This window comes from Parus major, chromosome 2 (assembly GCF_001522545.3).
Source record: "Parus major isolate Abel chromosome 2, Parus_major1.1, whole genome shotgun sequence".
Classification (NCBI taxonomy): domain Eukaryota; kingdom Metazoa; phylum Chordata; class Aves; order Passeriformes; family Paridae; genus Parus; species Parus major.
The window spans coordinates 54,493,918-54,508,142 of record NC_031769.1 but is presented as its reverse complement, the minus strand read 5'-3'; the positions used below and the strand labels follow the sequence as shown (position 1 = coordinate 54,508,142).

The 14,225-nt window shown below is 35.2% G+C and overlaps 1 protein-coding gene across 5 annotated transcripts in view; it reads left to right on the top strand.

Moving 5' to 3' along the window:
- The window catches only part of GOLGA4 (golgin A4), a 71,797-nt gene that overhangs the window by 47,522 nt on the left and 10,050 nt on the right, over window positions 1–14,225 (top strand). For all 5 annotated transcript variants that reach the window (XR_001519537.3, XM_015618261.3, XM_015618262.3 and 2 more), the window contains 4 exons: window positions 2,042–6,120; window positions 6,805–6,926; window positions 7,878–8,008; window positions 12,097–12,210. Coding sequence is in view for 4 of the 5 variants with exons in the window: in XM_015618261.3 (XP_015473747.1) it covers window positions 2,042–6,120; window positions 6,805–6,926; window positions 7,878–8,008; window positions 12,097–12,210 (4,446 nt within the window). In the remaining variant the exon portion in view is untranslated. The remainder of the gene's footprint in view (window positions 1–2,041; window positions 6,121–6,804; window positions 6,927–7,877; window positions 8,009–12,096; window positions 12,211–14,225) is intronic.

The following is a 14,225-nucleotide window of genomic DNA, read 5'->3' as shown; positions in this document are numbered from 1 at the left end:
TTTGTTGTGATTGGGTTTTGTGGGATTAAAGTGACAAAAGCTTAATATAATGCCATGCTATTCTGCAGTCCCTAGTTTTATATAAAATTAGGTGGTAAAATATAGAAATACATTCACTTTTCACCATGGTGTGGGGTATGAATTTGTATCAATCTACTTAATTTTTAGGTATGTTATAAAGAGGAGTTAAATTTCAGGCTGTTTAATTTCTGGGTACTGCTGCCTTTCAAATGCTTTTAAGGGTACTTTAATAAGTGTTACAAACAAGTGTTTGAGATCACTTAAAAAAATCAGCACAAGGGTTAAGAAAAAAAGCAGATTTAATATTAAGTGACAGCACAACAGAGTTCGTTAGCAAGATTCGCTCTACTACTTACAGGACAGTTAAAGTACACTAAGGAAAAGCAAGATACAGCAAAGCCAAAGAAAATCCAGGAAATCAAACAGAAATGAACTGAGAACTATCTAGGGGGTGTGTGTGCGTTTAGGTGTATGTGACAAGGACAGTGAGAGCAGAGATGATAAGGAATACAGCTGAAAAGTTTAACAGCACTTAAACTTGAGAGTACTTTAACTTAAATGATACCTTAAACTTAACAATTTAACAAGGGAATAACACTTAACGTATACCTTACAGCATTACCTTAACAATTCAGCAGAGGAATAACATTTGACAGCATTTAGCCTAACCTATAAATTAAAATTACCAACTTAGCAAGGAAAACACTTAGCAGCATTCCACATAGCTTATAAATTAATGGCTTAACCTTACTGCAGGTCTAACTTACATAGATACCTAAGGTGCTTAAAAATCTAAGTAGTCAGCATTTCTCCTAGCTTTGCTATAGCATATGTTCATACAGCATATGTGTATACACACAGACTTAAAGAGTTAGTGCAAGCAAGGTATAAGTGAAAAATTCCTCTCAAAGGTAAGTGAAATACTCACCTTGGATGTCTTTGCATCTCCCCAGTGAGTGAAGAGTTGAGCCTCAAGGAGTGAGGATGGTGGCCCAGTATTTGTCATATTTTGTCAATCCTCTGAGTATCTTGAATCTGAGAATCTTGAGAGTTTGCTAGTTCTGACAGGTGTCCCACTCAGAGGGAGATTGCTGTTTGCAGCCTGCTGTGGTCCAAGAGAGCTCAAAGAGCCCTATTTTGGACTGCTGTTTACAGGAGTTTAGTCATAACAATGTTCCATCCTGGCCACAGTTTGTGTTGGCACTTTCTTTGAAAGTGTGAAAACAGGGATGTTATGCCATTCAGGCAAGAAAAATAGTTTCCAGTGCTGTTTGTAAGGAAAACCCAAGCTCGTTAGACAGCAGCAGTTCCTGGGAATAGACGGGGTTTCTGATAAGCTTGGGAAGAGGTGAGTTCAGGTGCTGTTTTTTCAAGGTTGAGGCATAACGAGCATTTCTCAGATATCAGTGCAGCCTGAAAAGGAGGGAGGGAATGCACCACCACAGTAAGCAAAAAGACATGCTTAAAATTTTGACGTGTCCTTTGCTTTATGTAATGAGTAAGACTGTATTATCTGCTGATGCAAGTTTGTACATTATTCCACTACTCCCAGATATTACGGAGTTTTGTCTATAGAAGCATTGAAGCTTTACAGCAGCATTTCCATTGGAGGTAGAATTATGATAAATCAGTAGGCAGGTACAAAACTCCATAATACTATTGTAAATTCCCTATATTTTTAATCCTATATGTTGGTATTTTAGTTAAGGAAGAAAATGCAACATATTTCTCATAAATATCTCATTACTTAACTTTATTTGAATTAGTTACATTCTTTTCAAGTTTTTGTGTTTATTTTCACTGCAATGAAATAGAAAGTTTTTTATTAACTAACTCTCCATAATGGAAACAAAAATGAAAACAAATCAGATGAATGAAAGGCTTATAGAAAAAGTTGACATTCATTAAAAAGAATGAAATAAGTGACCTGTAGTTATGTGAACCTGGTAAGATTCAAAAAAATTTAATGCAATTGTTACCTTTTGAATATTCATATTCTTTTAAAACTGTATTCTAACAGAGGATTCTTGAACTGGAAAGTTCTCTTACAAAGTATTCGCAAGATGACAGAAAGCAGTCAGAGGAATTAAATACTCTCACAGAGTCTGAAAAATACCAGCACAGTAAGGAAATCAATGATATGGTTGAAAAACACAATAAAGAATTGGAGAATGTGAAACAGCAGCAAGAAAAGCTTTGGACAGAAAAACTTGAAATTTTAAAGCAACAACAAATAACTGAAATAGAAAAAATAAGAGAGAAACATCAAGAAGAGATACAAACCATTTTGAAAGAGAAAGAAAGAATTTTCCATGCACACATAGAAGAGATGAATGAAAAAACATTAGAAAAGCTTGACGTGAAACAAACAGAATTAGAAGCACTGTCTTCTGAGCTATCAGAAGCACTAAAAAGACATCATGGTTTAGAGCAAGAACTTTCAGAATTAAATAATAAAATGTATGAAGCAAAGCAAGAGATGGAAGGAAAGTTGGAAGAAGAGAGGAAACAGCACAATGAAGTGATTGAAACAATGTTAAAAGAGCATGAAGTGTCTATTCAAGGTGTTGAGAAGGTACTCAAAGAGGAACTCAACAAGCTCAAACAGTCACTGGAGGAGAAAGACAGACATTTGGAAGAGTTAAAAGCACATGAACGGAAAATGAAGGAATCTGCAGAAAGATCTGAAGCTGAACTTGTCCAAATGTCTTCAAAACTAGAGGAGCAAAGCAGTGAAAATACACAGAAAGTAACCACTCTAACACAGCAGTATGAATGTCAACTGAAGGACTTACAAAGAGAGGCTGATGAGATGAAGAGAAGTCTGACTGAGAAGGAAAATGAAATGGAGAACATGAAGAAGTTACAGAACAAGGAAGTGGAAGAGCTTAAACAGAAGTTGTTAGCTGCAGAGGAGAGAATTAGTGCTTTACAAGGAGAGTATGAATGTAAACTGAAATGTCAGGAGAAGAAAGTAGAGAAAATGAAACAGAAATCAAAAGATATGCAGGATACTTTCAAAAATAGACTTGCTGAGCAAGAAGCTAAACTTAAAAAAGAGCTTGAAAACAAGCAGTTAGAATTCAGTCAGAAAGAGAGTGAATTCAATACTAAAATTTTGGAAATGGCACATGCTAGCTCATCTGGAATCAATGATGCAGTGTCAAAACTGGAATCTAATCAAAAAGAGCAACTAGACAGTCTCGCTGAGGACCACAGGAGGAAATTGGATGAAGTAAACCAAAGCTGGGAAAAGAAACTTAATCAGCAGATTGAAGAGCTCAAGGAAGAACATGATATGAAAATGCAAGAGAAAGAGCAGGAAATTGGAGACCTGAAACAGAAGCTTTTCATCTTCAGTGCTGAAAAGGAGGACTCCAGAACAGAAATAACCCAACTGAAAGAAGAGCAAGTGAAAAGGGAAGAGTGCCTGAAGGAATTGCAAGAACAGCTAAGGCAATCAATAGCTAAGGTGAATGCTTCGTCAGATAAGGAAAGTGACCTGAAAACACAGTTGAAAAAATTGGAAAGTGATCTTAAACAGTCCCTGAAACAGCAGACAGGACTTCAGGAACAGCTCAGTAAACAGAAAGCAGTTGAAGAGAAGGACAAAGCCACAATTTCTGAGCTGGCTGATAAACTGAGAACCCTTGAAGAGAAACTCCAGACTGTGCAGTCTTCTCAGTATAAAGATCATGAAAATTACGAGAAAAAAATAGAGGCAATTCGGCTAAAAGAAACAGAGTTTAAAAGGTTGTCAGAAGAACTTACAGCCCAGTTGGATGCTTGGAAGAATGCTGAAGCTTCATTGCAAACTAAAGGCAATGAATTAATTGAAAAATGTAGTGAAAAAATAGGCATAGTAATAAGTAAAATTGCAGACTGTGAGCGCCAAACTGCAAAAGTTAAAGAAGCAATATTAATGAAAACAAATAGGATAACTGAAATAGAAGCTCAACTTAGAGAAATAACTGAGCATCATTCTGCTGCTACTACTTCTTTGCAAAAGTCAATGCAAGAACTGCAGGAGAAGGACAATTTAATTATGTCCATGAGAGCTGATATTGAAGGACTTATGAAAGAAAAGGAACAATTGCAGAAAGAGGGAGGACATCAGCAACAAGCAGCATCAGAGAAAGAAACTTGCATAACACAGCTGAGGAAAGAGTTATCTGAAAATATCAATGCTGTTACATCAATGAGGGAAGAGCTCCAGGAAAAACAATCTGAAGTGTCTGCTCTCAACAAAACAGTTACTGACCTTAATGTTAGACTTGAAAGCACAGTAAGTTTAACAGAGAAGGAAGCAGCCATATCTCTGTTAAGCAAACAACATCAAGAGGATCGGTTGCAGTTGTTAAATCAAATAGAAGAGTTATCATCCAGAATTGAGATGCTGAGTCAAGAAAAAGCATCAGCTCTTGATCAGATAGATCATTGCACAGCGCAGCTGTCAGAGTGGAAGATGAAAGCGCAAACCAGGTTTACACAAAATCATGATACCATCAAAGATTTGCAGAGCAAACTTGAATTAAGCAATGCTGAAGCCAGTAAAAAAGATGAAGAGCTAAATAAACTGAAGGAACAGCTGGCTAAACAAAGCAAGAATCTTGATAGTTTAAAAAGTGAATTGGAACAAAAGCAAAACAGGAGGGAAAAGGAAGAAAGTCAGTTAACCTCAAAGTTAAAAAAACAAGCAGCAAAAATTGCTGAACTAGAAAAAGACATTGCTCAGAAAGCTTTAGAAAATGATTCCTTGGTGGAGGAACTTAAAAAGTGTAATGAACAAGAAATCACAGAGAAAAAAGAAATAGCTTTGCAACTCCATCAGGCAGAGAAGGTGGCTTTTGAAAATGAAATTCAATTTAAGAAGGCTGAAGAAAAAGTGCTTAATCTTGAGAAGCAAATAGGTTCACTGAAAGCTGATTTTGAAGCAAAGGAGAAGGAATTTGATCAAATGAAGTCAGTGATACTTAAAAGGAAAGAGGAAGAACTGAAAGAATTAGAAGAGAGACTGAACGCAGAGAACAACACTAAGCTGGCTGATCTGAAAAAGAAGGCAGAGCAAAAAATAGGTTCTATTAGAAAGCAATTACTGTCTCAGATGGAAGAAAAGGAACAGCAATTTAAGCAAGATAGGGAGGATCAATTAACAAAGTTGGAGAAGAAATTACAAGAGAGAGAAGCCAAAATTGTGTCATTAGAAGAAAAAATTAAGTCAACAAGAGATTCCACAGAATTAGAGAAGGAGATGCTGGAAAAAGTAGAGTGTGTAAAAGCTACTGTAGAACAAGAAAAAAAAACCTTACTTGAGAGTGTCCAGCAGACATACAAAGAGAAAATGCAGATGTTGGAGAAGGACTTAACTGAGAAAGATGCGTTATTACAGAAATATGAGAAGGAGCAACAAGAGAGTAATGACTGTCATCTAGAACTGCAAAACAAACAGAAAGAACTCCTTAAAAAACTAGAATGTGTTGAGAAGAGCCACGAGGAAGAGCAAAGTAGGACCGAAAGTCTCAGGAAAGAACTTGAGGAGCAAACAAAAAAATATTCATTGTTAGCAGATGAGCATGCTTGTTGTGGTGGTGTTTTAGCAAACAGTAAGGAAGAATTGAAAGTTAAAGAACAAAAATATCTTGATATGGAGAATATAATTGGAGATTTACAGAAAAAAATGCAGGAAAAGGAGGCAGTCAGTCAGTCTTTAGAACAGAAGATAAAAGAGTTAGAAAATAATATAGTGAAGAAAAATGAAGTACATAAGATTGAGATGGAAGATACGAGTTTAAAATATGAAGAAAAGCTAAAATGTCTACAGCAACAGTTGGATGAAAGAAATGACAGTCTTAAGGCTTTTGAGGAAAGTGCTGAAGAAAAGGCCAGGTCTGTTTTGGAGCTGCAGAAGTTACTAGTTGATTTGCAGAACCAGCAGAAGGACTTACAGACTAAACTGGAAGAGACTGAAGGAGAGAAACAGAAACTACGCAAAGAGGTGAATCATCTTCAAAAAGACATACGTACGCTGCGAAAGGAACATCAGCAAGAGCTTGACATAGTAAAGAAGGAGTCCTTAGAGGAAATGGAGCAGAAGATCAGGTAAATTCTTTGTTCTTGTTCGTGCTACCATTACTGTATTTTATCTCTATCCACTAAAACTTCCAGAATACTTTTCTAAAGTTTAGTTTGAAACAAGGAAATAGTGACTGATATTTTTCTTTGATTGTTCTAAATAGAGTTAGAGAAACAAAAGAGTTTTGATGTTTGTCAGAGTAATGCCATTCTGATTTGTTTCAGTGATGGTAATTTTCAGCATTGCTGAAGCATGTAATAAAATTCTATTTTTCTCAAACGAGAAACAAATTTATTAAAATTTAGTACTGAGAGCTTCATGTTCAGATGATATCAATAATTGTTCATATGTTTTGCACAAAATGTGGTGTACTGTTCAATCTTAGTAATTTCTCAAGCAATTCTAAAAATTTGCCTAAAAGTTCTTTTTATGGCATATTCTTCCAGTTCTTCAACTTCCTCAGCAAAAACTCCATATCTCTGAAAGTGTTCAGTTTCTGTTTTTAAATGAAACACCTATGCCTACCAGGTGAATTAGATAGGAGAGAAAGAATAATCTTCTCTGAATCTCACAGAATTAATATAATTCAAAACCATCCCATTCTAAAATAGCTTTGAAGAAATTTTCACATCTCTAGTCTTGCCTTGTGTTTTTGCACGCTCTTTAAACGTTATGTTTCCTTGCTGTATGTTTTGACTTTTTTTTTACAGATGTGAGCATGAAGACATTGAGTTAAAGCACAACTCCACCTTAAAGCAGTTAATAAGAGAGTTCAACACTCAGCTGGCTCAAAAAGAGAGAGAATTGGAAACAGCAGTAAAAGAGACAATCAGTAAGTGATATATTAATATAACCATAATCAGTAAACTAGTCAGAGAACTGAATCTTGAGTTATTGTAATCAGTAAAATAGTCAGAGAACTGAATCTTGAGTTATTGTTGTTTTGGGGGAGTGATTTTACCTGTGACTGTCATAAACACAATGTGTTTTATAAATGTCTAGAGAACTTAGGGAAAGAACTTCTCTTGCTCAGGAAATAACTTAAATATTCCTATTGTAGTACAATTAGGAAAATGCATATGTAGCTGTTCTGGAGGATGGATCTTTGATCTAGCACTCTTTATATCTGCCATGGCAAGAGTTACCCATGATAGCGATAGGTACCTATCTTTCTGGCATACATAGAAAAGAAAAGAAAATGAGAGTAAAATTTTGAAGATGAAAGTGCATTAGTTTCCATTGCAATGCTACTTTGTCTCCAGTAGTACAAGCTTTAACATTCCATTGTTGAATACATGGCATCTGGAGAGTGCCTTTTAGAGAAAAATTAGGTCCATCTGAGAAGCAGAATTGCATTTTCTTAGCTGCATCTTGCGGACTTCATTCTCTAACCACTAACAGGTGCCATCTGGGTATGGTATCTGATTCTAACACAATGTGGTTATAACTAGAGTACAATATATTTTGTATTTTGCAAAAGTTTCAATCATGTCTCTAGATAGAATAGGAGATAAAATCAGTTGACAAATATTGGTTGTCATCTTCTAGAAACTAAAAGCAGCACCAGGTAGAAAAAAATTGCTCCAGGTATCAAACTGCAGACAACAAATTTCATACATGTTAAGGATCAAGGGACATAATAGTAACTGATAGTGTGAAAAAATTATTTTTCCTGGCAAGTTTTCCTTATAGTTACTTTAAAGCATTTTCTAGATACTGTTGTGACTAACTTAAAAAAAAAAAAAAAAGCTTTTTTTAATACTGCCTAACTTTTTTTTTATAGGTAAAGCTCAGGAGGTAGAAAATGAATTGATGGAAAATCATCACATAGAGACAACACAGCTGCAAAAATTAATAGTTGAAAAAGATGATGATCTAAAAAGAACTGTGGAAAAATATGAAGAAATCCTTGAGGTACCTTTTTCAAAAGTGATATGACTACCTAATTTCAAAATAACTCCTTTGTGATTGCATATCTAGACAGAAAACTAGATCTTTCTAGTAAAGGTCTTACCACTTGAATTTCACTTGATGCCTCTGGTAACCTAGCTTGCAATTAAGATATTTGTTTCTGTGGTTTATGGGCATGAAAGAACATCAGAAATTAAGCCCTAACTCTGATCATTCAATAGAAATTAGATGGCTAAGTCCTTACATCCTTGAGCAGTTTGTGTGCTGGACTGGAATGAGAAAAGTGAGTGACATTTAAGCTTTTGTTTTTTGTTTTTTAAGCTTTTTTTGTTTTTTGTTTGGTTTTTAATAAGGATTTAAATACAGTGTTTATGGGCAGTCTCACTCTATCTCCTTCTTCTGATGCCCTGCTGAGATAGGTGTCATAGCCATTAAAGTAGGGTTCTGTTCCATGCAGGGTGCAGTGTGTTTACAAAGCTTTTATGCTAGTAAATATTTCTTTCTTTTGCTTGTAATGAACAGTTTTTCTGCATTATATTTGCAGATAGATACATTTTTTCTCTAGTAACATTCAACCAGAAGTTACCAGCCAATTTCAGTTTAAGGCTACTTCACCAAGGAGGCCTCCTGTTTTAGCCAAGTAAATTGTCCCAGTCCTGCCTGTATGTGTTGAAAAGATTAAATGATTTTCAGCGCTAGACTGTGCATCATTTTGGAATGCAGACTTTAACTTTGTTAATCTTAGTCCACTTTGCACAAATGGTGTAATAAAAGAGACTGTTCCATGAATAGAGTCAGCAGTAATAGATGTAAGTGGACTGTTTGTGATCAGTTACCAGTCCAAAGATCTATGTACCTAACTGAGTGCTTCATGCTAAGAATTTCAAACATGCAAGCAGGCTGATGTGTTCACTCTGATTTTTTATCTTCTGTCAGAATGAATAGCATTAGCAGGGTTTTACACTTAGAATCCCCTTCTTCTGTTTCCTAATTTAGAAAAATTATTGATACAAAAAAAATATGGAGGGGTTGTGGGAGTTTTATTTTGGTTTTGGTGGTTGGGGTTTTTTATGCTTGGGGTTTTTTTGTTTGTTTGTTTGTTTTTATTTTGGGATTTTTTTGTGTGTGTGTGTGGTTTTTGTTTGTTTGTGGTTGTTGTTTTGTAGGGTTGTGTTTTTTGTAACATAGGTCTAAATTCTGCGTTTCTGGAGGATTTAAATTTCTCTTACCTCAGTGTGCAGTGTGTTGCCATTCAGGTCTTTGCTTTATAGGCCCAGATAGGTATGTGATTTCAAGTCACACAGGTGTAATTCCTCTGTGTTTTCTGCTCCTTTCATCCTTAGTGTCAGAAACAAGCACGATGTAGTCAGTGTATGATTCTGAAGGTTTAGGCTAATTTGACTTTTGTGCATTTTGGAGGACATGAACACTGTCATTTTTTTGCATCTCATTGATGATGGCAGTGACATCCTGGAACTGAAATAAACTGTAATTTGATATTTTAAATTACAGAATACATAGGTATTCTGAATACCTGTCTTTCATACTGTGAGTGTTTTATTTCTATTATTTTAGGCAATTAAAAAAAATAGTTTTTTTCCCTGAAAGAAGAATTGCAAATATCTCAGAAGCTGAGAAATATTTATGTTAAATTGAATGTATAACATGCTCATTGACATCTCTGATAGAAATAGGAACATGTGCATCACTAGATTTAGCCTAAAGTTTCCAGTTATTACCCCACTTATACTTGACTTGGCTGACGATGCATTTGAGAAACTTCATGTTGTGCAGTTTGTCTCAAACAGTAAGAAGATGAAGCAAAACCAAAGCCAATTGCAAGAGTGAATCTTGCTCATATAACTTTGTTGCTTTCTGTTGTGTTTTAAACATGGTTTATGCTAAAAATTGTCCAACTTGATTTGAGTATTTATCCTCAAAGACAAGCAAGAATCATTACATCTGTTAAACTTAATGTGATTTTCTTGTGAAGTACTCCACTTTTGCTTTATGTGCTGTTTCCTTTCATGAAAAATTTCATCACATAAGATTTCATGTAAGTTTCCCTAATTGAAGAATTTTTAGATTGGCATAGCCTCTAATTTGGAAGATAAGTGGTTTTTCCTCAACTAAAGTATATCATTAGAGAAAAATCGAAGGCTGTTTTCCAGCTAGTTTGTTTTAAGCCTAATTATGAGCTAACAATAAAATACCTAACTTCAGTTATGTATCCTTTCCTTTGTTAAAATGCCTTCCATGAGAGCACAGGATAAGCTTTCTGATTAAGATTTGGGAAATTATTACTTTTTTGAAGTCTTAGTCTATAACTGTGATTAAATTGAACTAGCATGTAGTTTATTTTCAGAGTTTGCCAGGTGCCATATAGAACAATAAGCCCTTATTGTAAATACAGATCAGTAGCATGTTGGAAGCCCATTTGATCACTAATAGTTTCAAATTTAAAATAATAACCTCTCTTCAGGGCTTTATCCAAATAATTGCTTACAGGTATGTCCCTTTTACAAAAGTGTCATTCATCATTTTGAGTTTAATTTCTTTTCAGCCTTTCAACTGCATTTTTACCAAGAATGAAGTGCATTCAATTGTGATTTATTTATTTAAACAGTTGTGTACAAATTATAAAATTTTAGATTCTTGGTGGACAAAAAAATCAAAACATCTGCAAAAGCCAAAAGAACAGCAATCACTATCCCTGAATATGCCAGATATTTACAATTTTTAACCTGGGGAGTATCACCATCTGTAAAAAAAAGAAAAAAAAAATCCTTTGAAATGATAGGATGTGGAAGAATCATGGGAATGAATAGAAGCTAACATTGTTTGGAGGTCATGATGTTTGAGCAAGGTCTTCCTTGAGCATGGATATTTTTTAAACTTTGAGACTGTGAAAATTGCTCAGATACTGCGTCCTTTCATTTTTTGTGGATAGATTTGTTTTGTTTCTTTTTGGTGATGCATTCTGGGCTGAGAGGCTATATGGGGAAGATATTTTATTCTTAAGTCATGTGCAAGGAACACCTTAAAAATTGGTCTTAGAGGGAAATAATTTTAGTAATGGCATACTGTAAAACTATTAAGCCTATATCAGCTTTCTAGTCGTAGAAAAGACTTTTCCAGAGAATTTTCCAGAGAATTTTCTGTATCATTATAATTGCTACTTCTGAGATTTTTGAATAGAACAAAATTTCCATCAGCAGTTCTGGACTTTTTGTCACTTAATTAATTGTACTAATTTGACTTGAGGTACTACTGTATTATTGGAGCCATTAGCTGACTGACTGCCCTGTACAGTTAGCACGAGTGAAACTAGAGTTTTAGTTCAGCAGCAGAGACACGCACTAGGAATTAGAGTGCTATTTTATAAGGTCCCTAACATACTCTGTCACAAAAAGGTCAGAGGGGATACAGTTTTTAAATATACTTGTTTTTGCAAACTGCCATATAGATGGATTAACTTCCTAGGATTTAGGTAGTTGTATTTTTCTCCTATACAGGAAAAGTTAATTTCCTCCCTACCATTCTTGTTACTGCTTCTTTCCTCCACACTGAATACTGCCTTCAAAACCCTTGAGAACGGGAAATTGTTGGTCATTGTTTTGGAAAATGTGCTTAAAACTGTTTTAGTAAAATCTTTGTGATATGGCTGAGGAAAGGATTTAGGTCCTTGTCATTTCCATAGTATAGGAGTTCATTCTGTGTTGTCATCTACCCCTTCCATGAAAGTTATGACCTTCATGCACTTACTGGATTATACTCAAAAGCCGTTTTAGTGTGAAAGAGAAATATAACTTTTTTGGAATTTAAAAAAATATAACTGTTATCCTAAATATGTAATCGTTATTGTTGGAGGCCTACAAAATATTGTTAAGCACCAATTATTTTTCTTGGTCTATTCTGTAGGAGTCTGGTGTAAGTAGCTTTTACACAAATACCAAGCGTATCCTTTCTGTGTCTAGTATAATGTTTGTGTGTAGTATAACGTTTGTTGATCGCTTTATGTCCACCATAGTTAAAGTTTTGAGTACTTATATGACTAATTGTCTAAGTAATTTTTTGCCTGTATTTTGAAGTCTCGTGAAGAAGAGATGACAGCAAAAGTTCATGAGTTGCAGGCACAGCTGGCAGACTTGCAGAAGGAATACAAAGAAAGGATTGCGGAAGAGGAACATTGCAACAGTGAAAAAGTGAGCTGAAACTGACATTTGTTTTTATATCTCTAAGTGTGAAAATCTCGGTCCACATGAAATTCTGTTGTTTATTCCTAATTGGACTTCTATTTATATATCTGTCCTTCACTTTCACATACAAAATGAATCTCTTTAGAATCTGCAATATTTGGTACTACCTATTAATTGGTATGTTGAAAAGTTCAGGTCTGTTGTTACTATTGAGGTGGGGTTTTTTTGTTGTCTATGTGTGTTTATGTTGATTTTACTGAAAGCCCTTTAGAAGGAAAGAAAATCCCATTAAGTCATTTTTAGTGATTTTTTAAAATTTCAAATTTCACAGATGTCTGAAGTAGTGCCTTGAATATATCAATTATGGACAGAGAGCCCTTTATTGAAAGAAGACTGCCTTCATTCTTTTGTTTTCCTGAGATTACATTTTAATTTGAGTTCTTTGGTAAAAATACTACTAGCTGTTATTACACTGAGGCAAGAAAAAGTGTACAAGTAGAGTCATTGATGAGAATTCATATTGACCTTACTTTTAAATTTTTAGTTTTTAAAACAGGTAGCCCTGGGGAGAGTAAATTTATATATTGACATTAGAAACCTAAAGTACAAATTATCTCATTGTCCTAGTGTTTATTACTTCTTGTCTTGTTTATATTACCCTTTATATTACTTTTCATAACTAGTCCATGGTATGTGTTGTTTTCATAACAGGAAAAGCAGAAATACTTGTATAAGACTGCCTTGCATTCTTAACTAAGCCTTGTTAATATATGATGACTACTGATAGTCTTACCTAATCTTATTATCTAGAGAAAGATTCTTAAAGAGACTCCTAACTTCTAAAACACGGTTATGAAAAGTCTGAAGAGTACTTTTTCTTTAGGACTTGTTTATTAACTGTTTCACTCCTAGTTTGTTATAGCAGTCTGCTATAAATACAGGCAGTCATTTAGTATTGTATTATACATGCATCTTCTGGATTACTGATATGACATGAAAGTTATACCAAATTTATATACTGGCAATGGTATTTCCTGTATTGATGTATTCAACTCAGAAGCAATGCATCCCAACAAGGAGTAAAGCAAGCAAAAATTCCAGGAGGCTTCCTTGGATGAAGATGAATAAGGACCTGCTGGACAAACTCAGAGAAAAAAAAAAAAAAAAAAAAAAAAAAAAAAAAAAAGAAAAAGAAAAAGAAAAAAAAAAAAAAAAAAAAAAAAAAAAAGAAAAAAAAAAAAGAAGCTTTTAGGAAGTGGAAACAAGGACAGGTGGCTTGAAAAGTAATATGGGGAAATTGTACGGGAAGCTAGGGACAAAGTTAGGGAAGCCAAAGCCCAGTTAGAATTGTTCTCGCCAGAGAAGTTAAGGCAAACAGGAAGGGCTTCTATACATATGTTACAAACAAAAGAAAGGCTAGGGATAATGTGGGCCCTCTTTGGAAGGAAATGGGAAACCTGGCTACCCTGGACAAAGAGAAGGCTGAAAGTCGTCTCAACGACTTCTGTGCCTCTCTCTTCAATGGTAAGTGCTCCAGCCACTCCAAGTCACGAAAGGCTGATGCAGGGACTGGGAGGATGAGGACCCTGAGCCCCCTTGTCGTGATTTGATACTGGCCAAACGCAAGGCAGCCATTAGAGCCGCTCACTCACCCTTCCTTGCCACGGCTGGGCAGAGGAGAGAAAAATTTAATGAAGGCTTCATGAGTTAAGTACTGTGAGAAGACACTCCAAGGGCAAAATATGCTCAGCTTAGAGTTACAGAGTGGATTTATTACTAACAAAGTCAGAAGAGGATAATGAGAAGTAAATTAAGACCTTAAAAACACCTTTTCTTCCCCCAGCCCCTCCCTCCTTCTCAATGACAGCACAGGGAGACAGGAGGGGAGGGTTTTGATCAGATCATCACCCAAAGTTTTGTTCTGATGCTCAGGGAGAGGAGTTCTTCCCCTGCTACACTGTGGGGTCCCTTCCCATGGGAGATAGTTCTCAGTAAACTTCTCCAGTGTAGTTCCAATCTCA